A 25,594-nucleotide genomic window follows, 5' to 3' on the forward strand; every position below is an offset into this window, starting at 1 on the left:
TGTTTTATAGCTCCTAAGAATAGAAAGCTGAATATTCAGGGCATGGTTAGGATTTCGTGAGCTGGAGAAGAACTTAATTGCCTTTTACAACTTGATTTTATAGGGAAATATCAACTGTAATCCACATAAACTTTATTGCCACCTAGTCACAATGGGCATACTGTCTGTAGAATAGTTAACTTTTAGAATGCCAATGTTATATTTGGGTACATGCTAGTTCCTAAGAAAATATGAACCTATTCTAAAGATATTCTAGGCATAATGGCATGTGTAAGTTCCAGGTTATTAAAAAAAATAAGGTTTTCTAGGAATCACTGTGAGTCAGTAATTGGAATATTCATTTATTCTTTTGACAAATAATATTCATTGGAATCCTCATGTGTGGTAGACTCTAGGGGTGCAAGGCAAACTCACACAGGCTGGGTTCCTTCCTTCCGGTGACTGTCACCTATCTTGGGGGCATACAGATATTAGTTAATCTCATAATTAAACATGAAATTATAAGTTTGATAAGTCACATGAAAGAAAGATACATTATAGTGCTTTGTGTATAACAGTAGGATTTGACCTTCTTTGGGGAAGACTTCCCAGTGCAGATGACTGAACTGCGATCAAAAGGGTAAGGAGAGTTAAATCCGTGAAGAAGGCCTCAGGAAGTATAGTCTAGGTATCGGCCAGTACCTTGAAGAAACGATATTAGAAGAAAAAACGTAATTCAAACGGAGCTGGAGGAAGTGATTGGGGTCCCTGTGCATCACCTCTGAGGCCGTTTTAGGAATTTTGTTCTTTCTCCTAGGAGCAATGGGAGGATATGATGCATTTTCAAGAGGTGGGAGAAGGACTTGCAGGATGAGGCTCTTTTGAAATTTTCATTTTAAATATGTCATTCTGACCATAGTGGAAAGAACAGAGAGTGAATGTAGGGTGACCCTTTAAGGGGCCCTGACAGTAGTCCAGAGGGAGACGATGGTAGCTGGATCAGGGTTAGAATGGGATGGCTGTGAGATAGACTTAAGAGGTGAAAGTGAGAGACTTGAATTGAACATGGGATAGTGAGAGAAAGGGTGGCATCAAAGGTAATGGGGGTGTCATGGTGGACCTTTGAAGGTTTGGGGATGAATGAGATGTGTTGAATTGGATTTTGGACACACTCAGTTTCAGGTGTCTTTAGGACATCCTAATGTATATGTGTAAAAGGCAGTTAGTTCTACAGATATGGCTTCCTGGATCAGGTCTGCTCATATGAGAGTCATTGTGTTCTGGAGTCATGGGTGTGGATGATCCCTTAGGGGGAAAATGTTAAATGAGGAAGGTGCAGAACTGAGCCTTGGATTTCACTGGTGGTCCAGTGGATAAAGTCCAGTGGTTTGATTCCTGGTCCAGGAAGACTCCACATGCCTTGGAGCTACTAAGCCTGAGTGCCATGACTACTGAAGCCCCTGAGCCTAGAGCTTGCGCTCTGCAACAGGAGAAGTCACCGCAGTGAGAAGCCCACACACCGCAACTAGAGAGCAGCCCCCGCTCGCTGCAGTGAAGGCCCAGCACAGCCAACAATAAATTTAAAACAGAAAAGGACTGAGCTTTTAGGAGCTACAATGTTTCATGACCAGGTACACAAAGGAAAGATGAGTCTACAATGGAAATATAAGAATGGTCAGAAATGTCGGATGAAAACTAATAAGCTGTGAGGTGTGTAGAAACTAGCACCGCAGAAAGTATGTCCAGCTGTAAACAGGAGGTGAGAGAGAACTAGCTGGACAGCATTCAAGGCTGAGCTGTAATTTTTTATGGGAGGGAGTTGGAGAGTTTAAAAGTCAATTTAATGCTGTAGGGTTCCATTTATATATCATTTGTGAAATGATCACATTATAAGGGTAGAGGACAAATCAGAGATTGCCAGAGCAGAGGCGATAGTGGGGTATGACTGTAAAGGCCAGTCCTTGGGAGTTATATTCAGCAAGTTCCTTGGTCTTGATGGAAGAGTCAGATGTCTTGATTTTAGTGGTAGCTATGCAGTGAAAGAGAAGAGTGAAAAAGTTGGCTTAAAGCTCAGCATTCAGAAAATGAAGATCATGGCGTCTGGTTCCATCACTTCATTGGAATAGATGGGGAAACAGTGTCAGACTTTATTTTTTGGGGCTCCAAAATCACTGCAGATGGTGACTGCAGCCATGAAATTAAAAGATGCTTACTCCTTGGAAGAAAAGTTATGACCAACCTAGATAGCATATTGAAAAGCAGAGACATTACTTTGCCAACAAAGGTCCATCTAGTCAAGGCTATGGTTTCTCCAGTGGTCATGTATGGATGTGAGAGTTGGACTGTGAAGACAGCTGAGCGCCGAAGAATTGATGCTTTTGAACTGTGGTGTTGGAGAAGACTCTTGAGAGTCCCTTGGACTCCAAGGAGATCAAACCAGTCCATTATAAAGGAGATCAGCCCTGGGATTTCTTTGGAAGGAATGATGCTAAAGCTGAAACTCTAGTACTTTGGCCACCTCATGTGAAGAGTTGACTCATTGGAAAAGACTCTGATGCTGGGAAGGATTGGGGGCAGGAGGAAAAGGGGACAACAGAGATGAGATGGCTGGATGGCATCACCGACTCAATGGACGTGAGTTTGAGTGAACTCCGGGAGTTGGTGATGGACAGGGAGGCCTGGCGTGCTGTGATTCCTGGGGTCGCAAAGAGTCGGATATGACTGAGCAACTGAACTGAACTGAATGCAAATGTATGTATGGAATAAAATTTTATGAAACTGTCTATGCACAGTAGACATGTGCACACTCATGTCTAAAGCTATATCAATAGCTTTATTGATACATGATTTAGGTACATGGGCCTTCCCTGGTGGCTCAGACAGTAAAGAATCTGCCTGCAATGCAGGAGACCCAGGTTCAATCCCTGGCTCTGGAAGATACCCTGGAGAGGGAAATGGCTACCCTCTAGCCATTTCCACTGAGGGAAATACCCTCAGTATTCTTGACTAGAGAATTCCATGGACAGAGGAGCCTGCTGGGCTATAATCCATGGGGTTGCAAAGAGTCAGACATTACTGGGCAACTAGCACTTCACTTCAGTACCATGAAATTGGCCTGATATAATTATACTGTCAGTGATCTTCAGTATACTGGTTGGGTTGTGCAGCTATTTTCCACAATCTAATTTTTGACTCTCCATCACTCCCCCAAAAGAATGCCCAGTTATCAGCCTCTTCCCATTTCCCATTCACATATGTACCCATCCTTGCTAACCATCAGTCTACATCATATCTCTACAGATATGCACATTCTGGACATTTAATGTAAATGGAATTATATGATATGTGGTTTTTGTATCTGGCTTTTTTCACTTAGCAAGATTTTTTAAGGTTTATTTCTGGTGTAGCAAGTATCACTCCTTCACTCCTTTTTTATTACCTAGTGGTACAGTTGATCCTTGAACAACATAGGTTTGAACTGCTCTAGTCTATTTATAGGCAGATTTTTAAAATAGTACAAACAGTACTAATGCTCCATGGTTGGGTGAATCTTTGACTGTGGACCTGTGGGTATGGAAGGTGGTCTGTAGTTATGTGCAGACTTTGAACTGCTCAGAGTGTCAGCACCTCTAACCCTCACATTGTTCAAGGGTCAACTGTATTCCATTGTGTAGACATGCATATTTTATTTATTCACTAATCAGTTGATGGAATTTGAGTTGTTTCATATTTTGGTTATTTCTGAACTTTCTGAACTGAACTTTATTATTCAGTTATTATTATTTAACTTTATTATTCATTATTCAGTTATTTCTGAACTGAACTTTCATGTACAAGTTTTTATGTGGACTTGTTTTCAATTCTTTGGGGTAGAGACCTATGGAAGTTGAACTGTTGGATCCTACAGACACTACATGTTTAACATGTTGACAATCTGCAAAACTGTTTTCAGAAGTTTCACCCAGCAAAAGATGTTGCCTCCTGTTTTTCTGTATCTTCACCAACACTTATCACTGCCTGAAGTGAAGTGAAGTGAAGTTGCTCAGTTGTGTCCAACTCTTTGCGACCCCATGGATTATAGCCTACCAGGCTCCTCAGTCCACAGAATTTTCCAGGCAAGAGTACTGGAGTGGGTTGCCATTTCCTTCTCCAGGGGATCTTCCCAACCCAGGGATCTAACCCGGGTCTCCCACACTGCAGGCAGACGCTTTACCGTCTGAGCTACCAGGGAAGACCTATTACTGCCTATATTTATAATAGGCATCCTAATGGATGTGAAATGTTAAGTCATCATAGTTTTGATTTGCATGTGCCTCTTGACTAATGGCCTTCCCTATTGGCTCAGCAAGTAAAGAATTTGCCTGCAATGCAGGAGACCTGGGTTGAATCTCTGAGTTGGGAAGATCCCCTGGAGTAGGGCATGGCAACCCACTGCAGTATTCTTGCTTGGAGAATTCCCATGGATAGAGGAGCCTAGTAGGCTACAATCCATGGTGTCGCCAAGTCAGACAGGACTGAGTGACTAAGCGCGACTTGACTAATGGTGTGGAGCTTCTGTTCATGAATGCTACTGACCATTCATATATCTTCTTTGCAGAAATGTCTGTTCAAATCCTTTGTTGTTGCTGAGTTGCTAAGTCATGTCTGACTCTTTGCAACACTATGGACTGCAGCTTGCCAGGCTTCCCCATCCTTCTACTATCTCCTGGGGTTTGTTCAAATTCAGATCCATTGAGTCAGTGATGCTATTTAACTATATCATCCTCTGCCACCATCTTCTCCTTTTGCCTTCAGTCTTTCCCAGCATCAGGATCTTTTCTAGTGAGTTGTCTCTTTGTATCAGGTGGCCAAAGCATTGGAACTTCAGCTTCAGAATCAGTCTTTCCAATGAATATTTAGGGTTGATTTCCTTTAGGATTGACTGGTTTGATCCCCTTGCAGTCCAAGAGACTCTCAAGCGTCTTCTCCATCTCCACAATTTCAGGACACCAATTCTTTGAGACTCAGCCTTCTTTATGGTTGAGTTCTCACATCCATACATGACTACTGGAAAAATCATAGCTTTGACTATATGGACCTTTGTTTGCAAAGTGATATGTCTGCTTTTTAATATGCTGTCTAGCTTTGTCATAGTTTTCCTTCCAAGGAGCAAGTGTTTTTTAATTTCATGGCGACAATCACCATCCACAGCGATTTTGAAACCCAAGAAAATAAAATCTGTCACTGCTTCCAATTTTTCTCCATCTATTTGCCATGAAATGATGGGACTGGATGCCATGGTCTTAGTTTTTTAATATTGAGTTTTAAGCCAGCCTTTTCACTCTCCTTTTTCACCTTTATCAAGAGGCTCTTTAGTTCCTCTTTGCTTTCTGTCATTAGAGTCCCTATGCTTTCTGCCATCATCTGCGTATATGATGTTAGTTCATATTTCTCCTGGCAAACTTGATTCCAACTTGTGATTCATCCAGCCCAGCATTTTGCATGATGTACTCTGCATATAAGTTAAAAAATCATGTTGACAATATACAGCCTTGTCATACTGCTTTCCCCATTTTGAACCAGTCAGCTGTTCCATGTCTAGTTCTAACTGTTGCATCTTGACCTGCATACAGGTTTTTCAGGAGACAGTAAGGTGGTCTGGTATTCCCATCTCTTTGAGAATTTTCCAGTTTGTTGTGATCCACATAGTCAAAGGCTTTAGCATAGTCAATGAAGCGGAAGGAGATGTTTTTCTGGAATTCCCTTGCTTTCTCTATGCTTCAACGAATGTTGGCAATCTGATCTCTGGTTCCTCTGCCTCTTCAAAACCTAGCTTGTTCATCTGGAAGTTCTTAGTTCACGTACTGGTGAAGCCTAGCTTGAAGGATTTTAAGCATTACCTTGGTAGCATGTGAAATGAGCACAACTGTATAGTAGTTTGAACATTCTTGGGCTTCCCTTGTGGCTCAGCTGGTAAAGAATCTGCCTCCAATGCAGGAGACCTGGGTTTGATCCCAAAGGCTACCCACTCTAGTATTCTGGCCTGGAGAATTACGTGGACTGTATATTCCTGACTGAGTGACTTTCACTTTCACTTGAACATCCTTGGGCATTGCCTTTCTTTGGGATTGAAATGAAAACTGATTGTTTCCAGTCCTGTGACCACTGCTGAGTTTTCCAAATTTGCTGACATATTGAGTGCAGCACTTTAACAGCATCATCTTTTAGGATTTTAAATAGGTTAGCTGGAATTCTATCACCTCCATTAGCTTTGTTGGTAGTAATGCTTTCTAAGACCCACTTGACTTCACATTCCAGGAAGTCTGGCTCTAGGTGAGTGACCATACTGTCATGGTTATCTGGGTCATTAAGACCTTTTTTTGTATAGTTCTGTGTATTCTTGCCACCTTTCCTTAATCTCCTCTGCTTCTATTAGGTCCTTACCATGTCTGTCCTTTATTGTGTCTATCTTTGCATGAAATGTTCCCTTGATATCTCCAGTTTTCTTGAAGAGATCGCTAGTCTGTCCCATTCTTTTTTTAAAGTTAATTAATTTATTTTAATTGGATAGTCTGTCCCATTCTATTGTTTTCCTCTGTTACTTGGCATTGTTCACTTAAGAAGGCTTTCTTATCTCTCCTTGCTATTCTCTGGAACTCTGCATCAGTTGGGTATATGGACTCCTTTACCATTCCTAATTCCTTTGTTTTGTTATTGACTTTTAAGAGTTTTTAAAAAATAAACTCGTGATATCTGATCCTTATTACATACATAATTTGCAAACATCTTCTCCTGGTTTGTGTGTTGTCCCTTCACTTTCTTGGTGGTTCCATTATCTTTTGCCTTTGTTGATCCTGTCTCTGTAGAGCTTCTGTTTTATAATTCTCGTACTTTCTTTCCATTATTTTATTGTTCTTTAATGTTTTTTGAGATGGATGCTTTTTAGCTTTTCTTTTTTAATGTTCACATCCAAGGCTATATGTTTATCTCTAAGTATTCCATTACCACATGGGTTATTCTAGCTTCCTCCCCTTGCTTATCTGTAAGTCCCACTCCAACCATGAGAAAGCTGGCTCTCACCATTGTTATCCATGTATTTAATGGTGCAATTCTAGTGTATGTGTATAGAAGTGTCAGAATTGCTGATTCCCTTCCATCTAGTTCATAACTATGATCTCATTTCTCAGGACCTCTCCCAACCCTGATATGTCTTCCCTATGGAGTGGGGAACCCAAACTGCACAGCATATCTAGTTGTGGACCCTGAGTGGTTTTGAATAAAGGCAAGATCGTAAATTTTATCTTATTTTCAGTGTGCTTTCTGGTTAACACCCACTGTTTCTATGGCCTTTTGTAATGAAACATGCAATGCGGGGTCTTAAGGGAACGGTGTAAGCTGATGACTCTTTATTGAACAGCTTAGATTAGAATCCATTATTCTAAAATAACTGGAATAATTTTTCTCTAATATTTCTTCCTATTTGGTCTGATTTTGTCTACTCATACAGCCTCATGAGAATTTACTGTCTCTCAATTTCTCATTTTGACTTCTGGAACAGCTTGAAGGCCATTTGCAATCTTGACTATTTCATGTTATTGGTTCAACAAATATTTATGAAGTACCTAGCAGAAAATGCAATGGTAAAAGATTTCTGTATGAAGCTTGCAGTCTGACATTCTTCTGCTAGGTCCTTGGTTCCCAAAGCATTTTGAGTATGAGACTTCCTTTTTTTTAGATCATGCCATGCAGCATGTGGGATCTTAGTTCCCTGACTAGGGATCAAACCTGGGACCCTGGCAGTGAGAATGCTGAATTCTAACTACTGGACCACCAGGGAATTACTCCAAGTTACTTTTTAAAACTTATGTGAGCAGTAATTTGATCTTTTCTTTAATCTGTGACTTTTGGAAGCATCTCACACTCTTTGTCCAAATGGAGGACATAGTGCCTTCTTGGGAGTGTATTCCTTCATTCATGAGGTATTTACTACCATGTGACAGACATTTTATAGCTCAGCATTCATGCAGTTTACATCCCTGTGAACAGAATATTGAACATCTTCCCACAGAAAACAAAGCTCAGGGCTTTCCTGGTGACTCAGCAGTGGAGAATCTGCCTGCCAGTACAGGAGACATGGGTTTGATCCCCCATCCAGGAAGATTCCACATGCCATGGAGCAGCTAAGCTGGTTTTTCTCAACTATTGAGCCTGTTCTCTGGAGCCTAGGAGCTGCAGCTACTGTGCCCTGATACTGCAGCTACTGAAGCTCTCTCTCTAGAGTCCGTGGTCCGAAAAGAGAAGCCCCCACAATGAGAAGCCCTTCCGCTACAAGAGAGCAGCCTGTGCTTGCCACAACTACAGAAGAATCCCACGCAGCAATGAAAACTCAGCACAGCCAAAAATAAATAAATAAAATTATAAAAAATATGAATCTAATTTAAAAATTATGGTAACAAAGTCATTTATAGATTGACAGTTCTGAATGAGTTGCCTTTTCTTCCTCTAGCTCTTTTTCTCAGAGCTTAACCTTCTGGAAGATTCTTGGCTTTATAGATGAATATAATCAAGATGAATATCATTAAAATAATATTTAAGAAGTCAACACCAAAGCTAAAATTTCATGAGAAAGAAAATATCAAAATTTTAAAAGCAGGATGCCACACCACCAAGTTTGAAGCAAAAGGAAAAAAATGTGTGTCCCTATATAAATGTTTTTATGTGTGTTTAGTGATTATTTTTCACACACGTTGAAGTGTTTGAAAAAAATATTGAAATGTTGAAAAGTAGGTGTACTACAATGCCCATCATCTTCTTAATTTAAATATTTTATTTATACCCAAAGCAGAATTTACTATAATTTTACTTTCCTGACTTTAATGGAATCCAACTCATTAATAATAGCTTTAAAAATCAACTTTTGGGGAAAACTAACCATTAAAGGAGAAGGCAATGGCACCCCATTCCAGCACTCTTGCCTGGAAAATCCCATGGATGGAGGAGCCTGGTGGGCTGCAGTGCATGGGGTTGCTAAGAGTCAGACACGACTGAGTGACTTCACTTTCACTTTTCACTTTCATGCATTGGAGAAGGAAATGGCAACCCACTCCAGTATTCTTGCCTGGAGAATCCCAGGGACGTGCGACCCTGGTGGGCTGCCGTCTATGGGGTCGCACAGAGTCGGACACGACTGAAGCGACTTAGCAGCAGCAGCAGCAGCAGCAACCATTAAAAAAAATACATAAAAGGGAACTTCCCTGGTGGTCCAGTGGTTAAGAATCTGCCTTGCAATGCAGGGAGCACAGGTTTGATCCCTGCTCAGGGAACTAAGGTCCCCCATGCTGCAGAGCAACTAAGCCTGAGTGCCACAACTACTTAGCTTGCTCGCTGCAACTACTGAGCCTGCTCACTGCAACTAGAGTGTCAGTGCACCACAGCAAAGGGTCCTGCATGATGCAATGAAGATCCTGCCTGCTGCAACTTAGACCAGATGCAGCCAAATACAAAATAAATAAATATTTTTTAAAAAGGAACCAAAGGGAGGTAGAGTCTTTAAAAAAAAAAAAAGGAAGAAATATAAAACCATGTATGTAGGAGTGCACATGTTAAAATTTTGCTTTAGATTCCAGTAGATATTCTCAAGGAATTAATAAAGGTGTAGTTAGTTCAACTTGTCTTACACAGTTGATGAAACCCTTAGAATCTAGCAGAGAACTTTGGCTAATTGGTTCATTCAATCAAGTAAAACAAAATATTTAGAAAGAGTTTCTTTTTACATGTGTGGATTGATTATTCCAGAAATTGCCTCAGGATTTGCTTTGACTTGTGTCGGATATTTGCACTCAGAAGAATAAAGATAAAAGAGCTTCATGGGGCTTATCATGGATTCCTTTCTATCAAATACATTTAAAACATATATTTGGAAACATTTCAAGTCTACTATGAACAGAATTACCAGGAATTTGGGACAGAAGTGACAATGAGAATCCATTTTGAAGAAACGGGTAATTCTCAGTTAGAATTCTGCCTTATTAGCTGAAAATTAGAAGTAACTTCTCTGTTATTTCTTGTTATGGTATTTTTATAATATTATTTAATTTCCTCTTTAAGAAATCTGCAGATTTTGCTTCCAGAAATGAAAGTGCCAAAAATGTACATGAAAATCAAATCAATTTTAATTTAAGATATGAAAAGAATTTTGACCACTTTTGGTTTGGGGTGGAATATAGAATTAAACATGCATCCAGATTTCATACCATGGATATGCTAAGTTATTTTGAAGTCCCTCTTCACAAAAATTATATTCCACTATGATTCAGAGTTGCATCATAAAGAGAGTTTGTTTAAAGACTGGAGTTTGAGAAATGTAACATTTGTAGTTTCCCTGAATAAATATGAAAGATTAAATGCTTCATTTTCTGCTGGAGCTTTTTATAAATGACTCAGATTAGGTGCAGTTGGTTCAGTCTTCAGCTAGCTGTTAAAGATAGGCAGTCTGCTAAGTGGTGGGGAGAGAAAAGTAGAGAGAGTGATTTTAAAAGCATCTATGTACAAGTAAGTAGGATGGTACACAGGTACCAGGATATAATGTTCTACAGTAAATACACATTAAGAAGTGCTAGACTTACAGTGCTAGGCTTATCATAGTGATCATTTAAAACGTATGGAAATATCAATCAGTATATTGTGTACCAGGAACTAACATAACTGTTGGAGGTCAATTATACTTTAAAGATAAACTCATAGAAAAAGAGATCAGATTGGTGGTTATCAGAGGCAGGGTGTGGAGGGAAGGGGAACTGAACGAAAGTTAGCAGAAGGTACAAACTTCCAACTGTAAGATAAGTTCTGGGAATGTAATGTACAATCGGATAAACATAACTAATACTGTGTGTGTGCATGCTAAGTCACTTCAGTCATGTCTGACTCTTTGTGACCCTATGGACTATAGCCCGTCAGGCTCTTCCATCCACGGGGATTCTCCAGGCAAGAATACTGGGGTAGGTTGCCATGCCCTCCTCGGGGGATCTTCCCGACCCAGGAATAGAACCTGTGTCTCTTATGTCTCCTGCATTGGCAGGTGGGTTCTTTACCACTAGCGCCACCTGGGAAGCCCCATAACTAACACTACTGTATATTATATATGAAAGTTGTTGAGTAAGTCCTAAGAGTTCTCATCACATCTTTAATTTTGTATCTATACAAGATGATGGCTATGCCCTAAAAGAAAGAATAAATTTCATGTTTTCTAGAAAGTAAAAAAAGAAAGAAACGTTAGATTTGACCTGGGGGTGGGTGGGGGGCTTGGAAGGGTGAACCAAGGAGCAGTGATTGAGTTACTTTTGAACCTAAAGAGTGACTCTCGGTGGGCAAAGAGAGGAGGTCCTGATGTGAAAGCTTGAAGGTGAGGAGCAGTTATTGAAGCTAAACATAGAGGGCTTCTGAAAGAAACTTATTTCAGGAGGAGACATCACCAACGGAAATACTGAGCTGAGTGTACATCCTCTTTCTCCACGCAGACTTCTGCCTTGGGGGGAGTGAATGAGCCACAGAAGCTGAAGTGACAGCTGCCATTCTTCTGAAATACCCAGGGAGAGGCAACGACAGACTATGGGCAGGCAAGTGAGGGAGGCATTACTTTGCTGGGAAGGTGGGGTCAACCCTCGACAAGTAGGATGGGCATTTAAAGGAGGGAAGAAAGTTCACCATCAGCTGCCGCTCAGCCCAGGTACTTGGAAGGCTGGCCTTACATAGTATCTTAAGAAAAAAAAGAGGTTTTGACTGCCATTGCCAAATTGTTCTCTCTTAAAACCTAACAATGTCTCTGTTTCCTCTCAAAATGTTTGCCTTTTCACAGCATCGAACAAACAGCTGAGCTCCTCTTGTGTCTCTCCCCTGCTGAAGTCGCCAATCTCAAGGAAGGAATCAATTTTGTTCGAAATAAGAGCACTGGCAAAGATTACATCTTGTATAAGAGTAAGAGCCTCCTGCGAGCATGCAAGAATATGTGCAAGCACCAAGGAGGCCTGTTCATAAAAGATATCGAGGATTTAGATGGAAGGTACCGTGAGTCATTCTGCTTTTTCTCTGGTGACCCTTCTTTTTTATTTATTTATTTTATTTTATTTTTTTACTTTACAATATTGTATTGGTTTTGCCATACATCAAAATGGCCACAGGGGTACACGTGTTCCCCATCCTGAAGCCCCCTCCCACCTCCCTCCCCAGACCATCCCTCTGGGTCCATCCCAGTGCACCATCCCCAAGCTTCCTGTATCCTGCATCGAACCTGGACTGGTGATTCATTTCTTATATGATATTATACATGTTTTAATGCCATTCTCCCAAATCATCCCCCTCCCCCACTGACCCTTCTTATAATTAGATTTGGCCAGAAGTGTGGAAATCAAGTGAAACAACTAACAAATTATTTCTTCTAGCAAATTTGTAACTTGCTTGTGCACATTTAGGGTATTTCTCTGATCTCAAGACATTCTGACCTTGACTTAATTTCCCATTCTCTCTCAAGAACTCTAATTGCAAATGGATTCCTAGCTTGATAAACAGTGACATTTCTAAGGTACGTGGGTCTGTGTATGTGCGTGAAGGGTTGGGTGTGCGTGATAGCTTTTATGTTCCAAGACTCAAGCCTCTTTGGAGTTTCCTTTCCTGCTCTCCCAGAAGTATGAGTGGAGCAGGCCCTAGTCCAAACTCTGCTGGGGAGCAGATAGACTTTCCCTGACCACCTTGCAGTAATTAAAAACCCCACATGGCAGAGCCCCAACTGTACCTGCTCTGAACAGAGGCGCTTCTGATCATTTCTTGGAAAACTGGTGCTGCTACCCCTCCTCCCCTATCCGTTGATTAAGACTACATGTAGATGACCTCCCTCCCCAGTTCTGGGACAATACCAGGGCAGGATTGCTGTGGATTTTTGTTTTGCTTTGTCTTGTTTTCAGTGACAGCCGAAGAGATAGCAGCACACTCTGGCAGAGACAGGGAAGGTAGTGGAGAGGGGATGCTCTGTCAGCTTGATGCTCAACACTGGCAATGAATGAGTGGCTGACCCCACTTTTCCAAGCTTCTTTTCAGCCTTACTTGACCTGGGTGCTTTTTAGCCACTCTCACATCAGACTTGTCTTCTACTGTTGTTGATTTGATTTCTCAGGTCATCTGTGGGCGGTTTCATGCAGGTGGATTCAGAGGAGCTGGGTAGTTGTCTAAGAGCTCCCTGCTAGAATTGTAAAGATGACCATTACCCAAGTCTAGAATATTCTTACACCTGCATACAGATTTGCTTCACTACATTCTTAGTTTCAGGACAGAAACAGTGTTGACACCTGTCTCCTGTTTGGCTCCTCTGATGGGATTGCTAGATTAGGCAAACAGAAGGCAAACAGAAATCTACATTTCAGGTAAACAATGAATATATTTTCAGCATAGATAGGTTCCAAGTATTGTATGGGATATACTTTGAGCAGCAACTCTACTCTCGGAGACCCTCATGGTTATTTGCTGACAGCCCTGCTTTGAGTCCCTTCCATCTTCTCAGTGGATTTAACCCAGGGAAACCTCAGCCATGGCTTTTTCTGTCACTAGTGAGCTTCTGTGGGCACTCTGGGACCTTGAGGTCTTCTGACTGTTGCGGTTGGGGACTTTGCTTTTCCTCTGTCCTCAATGGGCTTTCACCATGGAGCTCACGTAGCCAGCCATTGGAGGGAGTGTAGCTTTGTAATTAGCAGCTTGATCTTTCATCACAATCTGCCCTCTTCAGAAACCTGGCCTTACCACTTATCAGCCCCGTGAACATGGACAAGTTTTTTAGCCTTTCTGGACCTTGGTCTTCTCCTTTATAGAGTGAAAATGAGTGTTACCTGTTCTGTCTGGCTGCTCAGAGGATTAAGTGATTTCCAACACAAAAAACACTTAAAACAATATCTGTCATATGATAGGCACTCAATACACGTCAATTACCTTTACGATTATTACTCTGTCTTGAGCTTCTGGTATAGCTTAGGAATGAGATTATTTATAGGAATTCAGCTTGTTCTTGAATCTGGCTTGATTATCCTAACAGAGTGATCACTTTGCCCCAGACTGGCCTTTCTCTCCTCCATGCAAAGCCTTTAGGGTGGTTGATCCTCGTTTCACCCTACTGTTGTCAGGCTAACCTGGAGCTGGCACTGTCAACTCCATCCTCAGAGTAACTCACACCCTGTAGTCCCGCATCCATTGCTCCAAATTTGATTGCTTCTCCCCGGGTGCTCTGTGCAGCAATCTGCCTGAGGAATCTCTCTACAAGGAGACACTTAAGAGTAATGAGCTACCTCCTCTACCCTCCCTACCTCAGCCATTTTTCTTCTTCACACATAACCAAGATCAGCAACTCTCATAAGTTGTGGTTCTCATTTTTCAAATTTAATAGCTTTTCACAACCTCTTAGTGCCTGGAGCTGTCACCTTCCTGCTGTCTGCCTGCTGCCCATGACAATTAAGACCCTGCCATGCTTCCCATTTATTGACCTGCATGCTGAATAGTTGGATTTGGAATGTCCTCAAATTTTGAAAGGTTGTTGGCTACTCACTGATGAAAGAGTAGATGTTACAGAATAATCCTCCTTAAATTGAAGCGTGGAATACATTTTTTTGCCTTGTTACTAGAAAAGGGCATGAAAAATTCTTGATATAATGAAGCTTGGGAAAATTCGTGTAATTTACCGATATAGAAGTTAAAATAGACACTGTTAGTTTAAGAAATCTGATGTTTCTGATTTGAGACATTTGTGGGTTTTTTCTTTTTAAATCTTTAACTGCTACAAAAACACCACCAAGGTAGAGAGGAAATGGAACGTTTATACCTCATTTTCTATCACCATAACCCCTTCACAGTTTGATAAGAAATGGAAAAGAAATCACTAAGCCTCCTACTTTGCTGCAATCTAGCTGTCATTCTGAAACAGGGTTGCCAGAATTAGCAAATAAAAATGCAGAACACTCAATTACATTGCAGATAAATGAGGAATTTCCAGTGTATGTCAAATATTGTGTGAGACATATTTTTAAATTGTTATTTATCTGAAATTCATATTTAACTGGGCATCCTGTATTTTGGCAACCATGCTCTGAAATCTTAAACTAATTCGAGTTGAACTTAGGTTCGGTACACTATAATAGGGACCAAGGTTTGTAGAGTGATCATAAATCATAGATTTGTCTTTATCACTACATTCTATCCTCATATTGGCCTCAGTTGGCTTTAAACCAACTTAGCTTTTTTGTGAGAGCTATCCCTAAAGGTGACTTTATTCTGATGGCTCTGTTGATCTCTAACATGTATTATATTGTGATGTGCCATTTATCTTCACTGTTTTTTAAACAATTTTTAAAATAATTGATTCGTTATCATTTTTTAATGCTGGGTCTCGGTTGCTGAGCAGCTTTCTCTCGTTGCGGGGAGTAGGGCTACTCTCTTGTTGCGCAGGCTTCTCATTGTGATGGCTTCTCTTGTCGTGGAACACAGGCTCTCGAGCGTTTGGACTTCAGTAGTTGCTGCACATGGGCTCAGTATTTGCGGCTCCTGGGCTCTAGAGCACAGGTTCAACAGTTGCGGTACACAGGCTTAGCTGCTCCTCAGCATGTGGAATCTTCCCAGATCTGGGATCGAACTTGTGTCTCCTGCATTGGCAGACGGATTCTTTAACACTGAGCCACCAGGGAAGCCGTTATCTTCACTTTTAAAATTACCTACTGATGATCAGTCTATATTTCCTTGGATATTTGAGCTTTAGCTATTAATAGTTTTCCTCTCATGAATTTTGTGTTCAACCAACTGTAGTTGTTTATAATGCATGTAAGCCCAATAAGGTTAATTTTTATTTACACCATTTCATAAACCTAAGGACAATTTTTCATCCAGGTCTGTTAGATGCACAAAACACAACTGGAAGTTGGATGTGAGCACCATGAAGTATATCAACCCTCCAGGCAGCTTCTGCCAAGATGAACTAGGTAAATACCTTCCATATTGATCAATGTTTTCTGCTGTCACTGTTATTGGGGACCTTCTTGTCAACTTGTTTCCAATTTCACTTGAAGCTTTGGTTACATTCTGATTTTAACCTGTGGACATTAAGTCTTTTAAAAATAGCTAACACTGAAAATTCTAAACAGAATTTCTTCAGAAGGTCCCTTCGTTCATTCATTCATTTGTTCAGTAAGCATTTGATGAGATCATGCCAGGTGTAAACCGTTGTCCTGGGTATTAAGAGAATCAAAGATGGATAAGAAAGAGTCATCTTTTGTCTGCATGACTGGACTCCCTGCTTCTGTGCTTGCTTCCTGCAGTTCATTCTGCTTATAGCACCCAGATTGGTATATATTTCTAATTTAATGTTTATCTTATATTGGAGTAGAGTTGATTTACAATGTTGTGTTAGTTTCAGGTATGCTGTGCTGTGTTGTGCTTAGTTGCTCAAACGTGTCCAACTCTTTGTGATGCCATGGACTGTAGCCTGCCAGGCTTCTCTGTCCATGGAATTCTTTATACGAGAATACTGGAGTGGTTTGCATGCCCTCCTCCAGGGGATCTTCCCAGCTCAGAGATCAAACCCAGGTCTTCTTCACTGCAGGTGGATTCTTTACTGTCTGAGCCACCAGGGAAGCCCTTCAGGTATACAAGGCTGATATTTTAAAAATCAAAATTAATTCATGTCATTCCCCTGCTTAAAACTCTCCACTGGGTTTCCTAACACACTGAAAAATATGCATCCCTTTGACCTGGCAATTCCACATCCAAGGCTGTTTCCTAAGGTCTTGATAATCCTTGATATGTCAAAAGATATAGGTATGAAAATGTTCATTCATAGCAATACTGTCTAAAGAGAAAGATTTAAAACAATCAAAACATTAAAAATAATTCCACTGTGTCTTAAAAGTGATACTATTGAAGGAATTAAATAATTAGAGATTTTTGATAGATAAAGCAAAAAAGCAGATTATAAATGTTACATATAGTAAGACACAATTATGAGAAATGTATATGCATAAGCAGTGTGGATGAGGGCAGTCTTAACACTGGTTATCTGTGAAGGGAGCTAAATGGAGGGCTTCCTGCCTGGACCTCCAGACTGGAAACTGTGTTTACACCAGCTCAACATCTTTTTCAGGCTCAAATTATTGTACATGGGATAGGATACTAGGGCCACTGTTGTCCAGATGTCTTGGTGAGACCAACTCCTAATCATTTTTTAAAGAAGGGTGTGGCCTGCCAAGGCATTCTCCCAGTTCCCAGAGCAGAGGTGTCACTGAGGTGCATGTCCTTTCCCAATCAACCCCAAAGAGATGTGACAGCAGGTTATTCTGGGGTAAGTTGCTAATTCCTTTGATGGCAAGTGCATCCTTCCCCATCCCTCGAAAGGATGTCTGGACCTCTAGCTTCTTTTGCCAGTAAGCTCCATTCCATGTCTGTTGAGCTAGCTTAGGAAACCTGCAGACTGCTTGTTAACAGAAGCTAGTAACAGGCACTATACAAATACTCTTAAATTCATTTGGCAGAAAACAGGTTAGAAGCAAAGGTTGAAACTATTAAACTGTGTAAGTTAGAGGACAATAGACTATCAACTTAATGAGTATATAACCCAGAAATTTATAGCTGCTTAAGGGCTTTTACAACACCTCTAAGTCTTTTGGAATAGACAGCTAGTGGGAAGCTACTCTTTAGCACAGGGAGCTCAGCTTGGTGCTCTGCGATGACCTAGAAAGGTGGATTGGAGGTGGGGTGGGAAGGAGGTCCAAGAGGGAGGGGAGATGTATATATATAGCAACAGATATGTATATGTGTATATATATATCCCTCTAGCTGATTTACTTCATTGTACAGCAGAAACTAGAATGACATTGTAAAGCAATTATACTCCAATTAAAAAAAAAGACTTTTTTTTTTTATGTACGTCTTAAATAATCCACATATCTCCCCTGTGACTTGGACCTTTGGAGCAAGAGGAAGGGATTTCCCACTCAGCAGAAAGTTGATCAAATGGAAGGTAGATCGAAGGTGGAAACTGATGTAGAGGGTTTCTGGCCAGAGGTGACAGCAGGCCAGTGGAGGGCAGGTGGTAACAAGATGCACTGAAGTTTTCAGCTTTTGCCCCAGTGAGGAAATGCAGAGAGAGTGGAAAATTTTAACTGAGTCCACTTTTCATCCAGTGCTACCAATGCTGTAGTGATTCCCTACCACAAAAAATTGTTATTTATAATAATCATAAAACTGAATAATCTCAGTTCACATGAGACCAAGCCGTCCTTCTCTTTCACGGGATATGATCATCATTAAAAAGGTAGAAGTCAGGAAAGTAGAAGGAAGAAGATGCTCACCTAAACTCCCATCACCTCAAGACAACCTCTGTTTAGGTATCTTTTCTTCCAGTTGTCACCAAGTTCCCCTTCCTCTCTCTCCCCAGCCTTCTCCTCCTTCTTTTAATAGAGATATAATTCATGTACTATAAAATTCACCCTTTTAGAGTATGCAGCTCAATGGTTTTTAGTATTTTCATATATTGAGCCATTACCACCACTCTCTAATTCCAGAACATTCTCATCATCCCCAAAAGAAACCTTATAACTATTAGCAGTCACTCCCATTCCCCTCTTCCTTCAGCCCCTGGCAATCAATAATCTATTTTATGCCTCTGTGGTTTTTTTCTGTATTGAACCAAGCTGGCATAAACCCCACTTAGCCATGGCTACAATTCTTTTTTATATTGCTAAACTGTATTTGCTAATATTTGGTTAAGGATTTTTATGTCTATGTTTGTAAGGACTCCCACCCAGATGACTCAATGGTAAATAATCTGCCTGCCGATGCAGGAGACACGTGTTTGATCCCTGGGTGAGGAAGACCACCTGGAGTAGGAAATGGCAACCTATTCCCGTATTCTTTCCTAGGCAGGAAAGAGGAGCCCGGCGGGCTGCAGTCCGTGGGGTCACAAAGAGTCAGACACGGCTGAGCAGCTAAACAACAACAACAAAATTTGTCAGGAACATTGGTCTGTAGTTTTCCTATTTTGAGATGTCTTTGTCTGGTCCTGGGATCAGGGTAATAAAATTGCCCTCATAAAGTAAGTTGGGAAGTGTTCCCTCCTCTTCTATTTATTGGAAGAGCTTGTGAAGTATTGGTGTTGGTTCTTCTTTAGTCATTAGGTCAGATTCACCAGTGAAGCTATCTAGGCTTAGACTAATGTTTGTGAAGGTTTTTGTTTACTAATTAAATCTGTTATTTGTTATGGGTCTTCTCAGGTATTCTATTTCTTCTCATCAGTTTTGTTAATTTGTTTCTTCCTAAGAATTTCTCATTTCATCTGGGTTATCAATTTGTTGATGTATAATAATCATAATATTTCCTTGTATTCTTTTTTATTCTGTAAAGTTGATAGTAACATCCCCTTTTTCATTCTTGATTTTAGTAATTTGAGCCCTTTCTCTCTTTTATTAGTCTAGCTGAAGGTTTGAAAATTTTGTTAATCTTTTCAAAGAGCATATTCCTGTTTTCATTTTTTCTTATAGTATCAATTCTGTTTATTTTAGCTCTTTTAAATATTTCCTTTCTTTTGTTTGTTTTGGGTTTAGTTTATGCCTCTTTTTCTAATTTCATGAGATGGAAGGTTAGGTTTTTTACTTGAGATCTTTTTAATTACAGATGTGTACTGGTATAAATTTCATTATATGCACTATACTGTTTTAGCTGCATTCCATAAGTTTCAGCATGTTATAGTTTCATTTTTATTTGTCTCAAAGTATTTTCTAACTTCTCTTGTGATTTTCTTCTTTAAACTATTTGTATTTAGGAGTATATTGTTTGTTTCTACATATTTCTGAATTTTCCAACTTTCTTCTCTTATTGGTATCTAATTTCATTTCATTGTGGTCAGGGAACATACTTTATATGACTTGAAACTTTTAAATTTATTGACATTTGTTTTTTGGCCTAACATATGGTTTGTACTGGTTTGTGGAGATATTTCACATGTACCTGAGAAGAATGTGTATTCTGTATTTGGGGGGAGTGTTATCTGTTGGGTCTGGTTGGTTTATAGTGTTGTTCAAGTCTTCTGTTTCTTTGTTGATTTTCAGTCTAGCTCCATCTTCAGTCATCTTTTTAGGCATATTTTTATAACTAATTATAATTACTCTCTATATTATTTTTGTATCCTGTTTTTGTCTTGTTAATATGTCAGATTCTATATATACATACTTTTAAGTATGCTTACATTAAAACTTTATTTAGCCAGTTCTCTGCTGTTGACATTTATGCTGTTCACAGATTTTTTCTTTTTTTTTTGCCTTCAAAACCAAAACTGTGATCTTTATGCTTAAGAACTTCTCTGTTTTTGGAGTTATTTTTGTAAGATAGTTGCATTACTGGCAAAAGGGTATGAGTAATTATTTTGGGGGGAGCTTCCCTGGTGGCTCAGACAGTAAAGAGTCTGCCTGCAATGTGGGAGACCTGGGTTTGATTCCTGGATCAGGGAGATCCCCTGGAGAAGGAAATGGCAACCCACTCTAGCATATTGCCTGAAGAATTCCATGGACAGAGGAGCCTAATGGGCTACAGTCCATGGGGTTGCAAAGAGTCGGACATGACTGAGCACCGTTCACACATACACCCAATTAATGTATTTACCCATATTTAACATTTTGTACACCTTAACGTAAAGATGGGCTCCACAGGGACTAATAACCTAAATGAGAAAGGTAAGACCGTAAAAGTAATGGAAGAAGTATAGAATATCTTTGTGACCTAGAGATTGGTGACTTCCTGACAAACAGCATTTCAAAAGTACAGCTCAAAAGGCAACCCCCCGCCTACACACACACACAAAACCCTGGTAAATATGAATTCATCAGTACTAAAGATTTCTGCTAAATGGAGGACACAGACAAAGACATATAATAGTTTGGGTGATTATTTTTCAATATTTACAACCAACAGGAGAATATGTTCTAGCATATAAGAAGAAAGTGAAAGGGGTTAGTCACTCAGTCCTGTCCGATTCTTTGTGACCCCATGGACTGTAACCCGCCAGGCTCCTCTGTCCAGAGGATTTCCCAGGCAAGAATACTGGAGTGGGTTGCCATTCTCTTAAGTAAAGCAAATTGACAAGAAAGGATAGGAAGCTCAATACAAAAATGAAGAACAGGTATCAACTAGCATTTTACCAATGAATCCCCAAAGGTCAATAAGCATATGAAAATATGCTTAAATTCGTTAATTATCAGAAAACTGCTAACCAAAGCAATGAGATGTTACTGTAGGGTTTTTTTATTGGTAAAAATAAACCAAGGAACTGCCAAATGTTGTCAGAGATATAAAGATATAAAAATCTTCATGCATGTGGCAGAGATGTGGCCGGTGCAGCTATGCTAGAGAATAATCCAACAGTGACTAGTCAGAGGAGGTTTATGGACCATACACCGTGATCCATCAGTCTCACTTCTGTGTATGCACCGGAGAAATCTTGTGGTGATGGAGTCAAGGAGGGTAAATCAGTAAAATGTGGTGAACCACAGAATACTAACTTACAGTTAGAGGAAGTGGACTAGATGTACACGTGGCAACATGAAAGAATCTTAAAAACAGAGTATTGAGTGAAAAAGAGTAAGAAACAGACTGGAGACCCAGTACCATTTATATGAATTAAAATGCACACATAAAATATAATGCATACTTTGCCTGAGCATTTAAATGATAATCCTGTAGGAGAGGAGAGAGAAATAACAATGAGAAACAGATAAAGGGAATAAGTAAATAAATAAGTAAGTAAGTAGCTTTGCCTGGACTGAGTATAATGTGTCATGAACTAAAAAATATGGTTAACCTGGTCCTCTTTACTTGAGGTCCTAAATGAATAAATGAGTCCATTATTCATTCATCCATTCTTTAGTATGTATTGCATTACAGTCCATTTTTTAGAATGACCCAGTTTTTGTTCCCACTAACTAGTTAATAAGCTTTCCTTTCTCCTCATACTTTACCAGCTTGAGGCATTCTTAGTTTTTCAGACTTTTCTCATTTGAATCAAAAAAATAGCATCACTGTTGTTTTAAATTAAGCTTGTTTCTCAAGTATGATGCTAATATATTTTCCAAACATGTTTGCCAGTTTTCATTGGTGGTAGAACTTTTTCATCTTACATTTGTATATATTCAGATTTTCCACTGGAATTGTTTCCATTGCTATTAAATTTAGAAGTCCTCCCTTTGATATTCTATTTATAGCCACTCGGAAGCTTCTCATTGTGTCTTTAATAAACTAGATAATAAACTAGAATACTTAAATAACCAGTTGCACAGCACCATTGTTAGATAGCCCTTCCTTTTCCACCCTCTCTTAGAATATTAAAGCTGTTTAATAACTGTTACTTAATAACTAGGGTTTCCCAGGTTGCAATAGTGGTAAAGAATCCACCTCCCAATGCAGGAGATGCAGGAAACATGGGTTCAATTCCTGGGTTGGGAAGGTCCCCTGGAGTAGGAAGTAGCAATCCACTCCAGTATTCTTGCCTAGAAAATCCCATTGACACAGGAGTGTGGTGGGCTACAGTTCATGGGGTCACAAAGAGTTAGACACAACTGAGCAACTGAGCACACATATTTCTTTTCCTGCTTTTCTTAAGAGAGAACAATTCTAAAGAAGGAAAATCTTTACGAGTGGTTATCAATGCAGTTTTCTGAGAATCTACCATAATACTTTGTACTTTTGAGTTGATATTTGTTATTAATAGTATATAGTCTTATCAATACTGAGCTTTCTCTTTAACTCTTCATTCTTGAAAGATAAAGTAATTGCCATAATAATATTATTATTGATTAAATGCTTTCTTTGTGCCAGGCATAGTGCTAGACACTGTTGGATCTCTTATATTGTTTACTGTCTACAACAACTCTATGAAGTATGTGTCATAACTCTATTTTATGATCAGGCAACTGCAGCCCAGGATGTTGATAATAAGCATCTCAGTCACAATCCCCACCCTAATGTTTCCAAATCCAGCACTCTTTCTATTTCGTGACACTGTTTTCCAGCAATGATATAGCCTGAAAATAATAATAAAATGTATCTTTATTGTATTGCTTGCATTTTCAAGGGCACAGTTTAATAATAGTGGTGATATTAAATGTCCTTTGTGTATTTCTGATTTTATTAAGAAAGCCAGTTGTGTTTTGCTATTAAATAAGTTGATAACTCTTATTAGGAAAATGCTAATTAATGTGCTTCTATTAAATTCTTAAACAGTATTTAAAAGATATAAAAATAATAAACCACCATGTGCCCAGCACTCAGCTTAAGACATGCCTGAGATTCCATGAGCTCCTTAAGTGTAGTATGAATAAAAGAAATAAATGGGTGTCAGTCTTCAGCCCTCATCTCAGTAGGTATTGCTTGACCTAAATTAGCATTGCTTTTTCTTTCTGATTTCCTTTGATTTTTGTACTCTGAGTATCTGAGCCATACATTTCTATTTCAGTGATGCTTTTTAAACATAATTTTGTTGTTGTTATTAATTCAAATTTGTTCCCCTTTGGTTCTAGTTGTGGAAGAGAGTAAAGAAAATGAACTTTTGCTTCTAGAACTGAATCCTCCTAACCCCTGGGATTCAGAGCCCAGATCTCCTGAAGATTTGGCTTTTGGGGAAGTTCAGGTAAGGAAACATTAAATTATAATTATCTTAAAAATAAAACTAAGATACACACACACACACACACATATATATTTTATATTACCTTGAATATTCTTGGATGTGGCTACTTAGGACTAATAGTATAGTTATCCTGAACTCTTGAGCAAATTTTTTAGAAACACCCAGAATTTGGCAGGGATTACAAGGTAATATCAGAGAAGGCAATGGCAACCCACTCCAGTACTCTTGCCTGGAAAATCCCATGGACCGAGGAGCCTGGTAGGCTACAGTCCATGGGGTTGCTAAGAGTTGGGCACGACTGAGCAATTTCACTTTCATTTTTCACTTTCATGCATTGGAGAAGGAAATGGCAACCCACTCCAGTACTCTTGCCTGGAGAATCCCAGGGACAGAGGAGCCTAGTGGGCTGCTGTCTATGGGGTCGCACAAAGTCGGACACAACTGGAGCGACTTAGCAGCAGCAGCAGCAGCACAAGGTAATATATCCAGAAAAAAAAAAAAAAAAGGCAGAAAAACTTTTAGCAGAGGTCCCAAAGGAGAGTCATGCAAAACTATGGAAGAAATTCAGAAATTTCCCTTGATTCCAAATCACTGTCAGATTAAACGACCAGTTGTCTTATCTCTGCATGTTGCCCTGAGATCTTTACAAACCTTGTGCACTTCCTACATTTAAAAGAGTTTCCTCCAGAGAAAATGCTTTGGTAGTTTGAGAGAATTAAACAATCCAAAATGATTTTTTCTGATGTATCTGGGAAGCTTGTGGAAATGGGCTGTTACTTTTCTGAGGAAGCAAAAGGGACCCTATCCAGAATAGGCATAATCATCTGAATTTGATTTGTTGACTTCTCCTTACCCTCGCTTTTGGCCTCTCACCCTGGAGTTTCTACCCCACCCCTCTGCTGCTGGGTGTTTTCCTTTATCCGATGAGTGTGCCAGATCAGAGGAAGGGAGTGAAGCACTAATTTAGAATCCTCGAGTCTGTGCCAGTTTCTAAGTCATTGTTTATAGCCATTTTCAGAGGACCCTGACTCCCTGAGCGAGTCAGCAGGTAAGTTAGAAGAGAAAAGTCTCACAAGCCTGTTTCTCCAGGCTGTGTGGCTATGCCAGCCCCACGTCGTGTGGCCTCCACCTGTAGCAGCTCGAAGAAGGATCTCAGTTCCCCGACCAGAGATTGAGGTCAGGCTGCAGCAGTGAGAATGCCGAATCCTAGCCACTGGACCACGAGGGCCAGTGGCCCTGGTTTGTCTGCTTTGTAGAAATAAATTTCAACAAAGGGATGGAAAATAGTGAAACAGATAAAGTATTTATTAGGAGGAAAGGTGTACATGTGAATAGATAGAGGGCTCAGAGAGAAAGAGTCATGCCTTTGTGGTAGTTTAAATCACTTGTATGGGGCATTTCTTTGGGGTTTCCTTCAGCCAGTCGTCTTGCTTTGCTGGGTTCTGAGTCGTGTTTGGTTCATCTCAGGGTCCTCCCACATGTGCACCTGCATCTCTTGGCCAAGGTGGATCTAGTGAGGAGGCCTACGGGAAGGTTCACATCACTTACCACGTGGTGGTGTCCCCTCCCTATTTGACCTCTGAGTAGCCTCTCTGCGCATGTAGTTGGAAGGTCTCCTTGACCTTAAGAATGAAGAACATGTGGTCTTTTTACCTCTTATCTGGACAGGGTACAGTTTCTTCTCCTTCCTCCTATTATCTTTGTCTTGGAGTATCTGTCCACAGGGGACAGACTCCAGCTGCCCAGCCAGGGCCCACCTGTCTCCTGCCTCAAACCCACCAAGAATCATTCATCATTCATTCAGTGACTATTTCCAGCCAGTCTGGCATTTAAATCCCTAAGTATCTACCATCACATCTCTAATGGCCTTTCCTTGTAAATTGTGCTTTGAAGGACTGATGGCAAAAGATATTCTGCAGTGCAGACTGTAAATAAGCATTTAGG

General features: G+C 40.1%; 1 protein-coding gene across 4 annotated transcripts in view; it reads left to right on the top strand.

The window, feature by feature from the left end:
- LOC113881341 (cytidine monophosphate-N-acetylneuraminic acid hydroxylase) overlaps positions 1-25,594 on the top strand; it is an 82,742-nt gene that overhangs the window by 25,284 nt on the left and 31,864 nt on the right. For 3 of the 4 annotated variants that reach the window (XM_027524303.1, XM_027524305.1, XM_027524304.1), the window contains exons 2-5: positions 11,475-11,573; positions 11,813-12,016; positions 15,871-15,962; positions 23,541-23,650. In XM_027524303.1, coding sequence (XP_027380104.1) covers positions 11,566-11,573; positions 11,813-12,016; positions 15,871-15,962; positions 23,541-23,650 — 414 coding nt within the window. In that variant the 5' untranslated portion in view covers positions 11,475-11,565. Of the gene's footprint in view, positions 1-11,474; positions 11,574-11,812; positions 12,017-15,870; positions 15,963-23,540; positions 23,651-25,594 lie in introns of those variants that run through there. The other variant, XM_027524306.1, reaches the window with a different exon arrangement.

Source organism: Bos indicus x Bos taurus, chromosome 23 (assembly GCF_003369695.1).
Source record: "Bos indicus x Bos taurus breed Angus x Brahman F1 hybrid chromosome 23, Bos_hybrid_MaternalHap_v2.0, whole genome shotgun sequence".
Classification (NCBI taxonomy): Eukaryota; Metazoa; Chordata; class Mammalia; order Artiodactyla; family Bovidae; genus Bos; species Bos indicus x Bos taurus.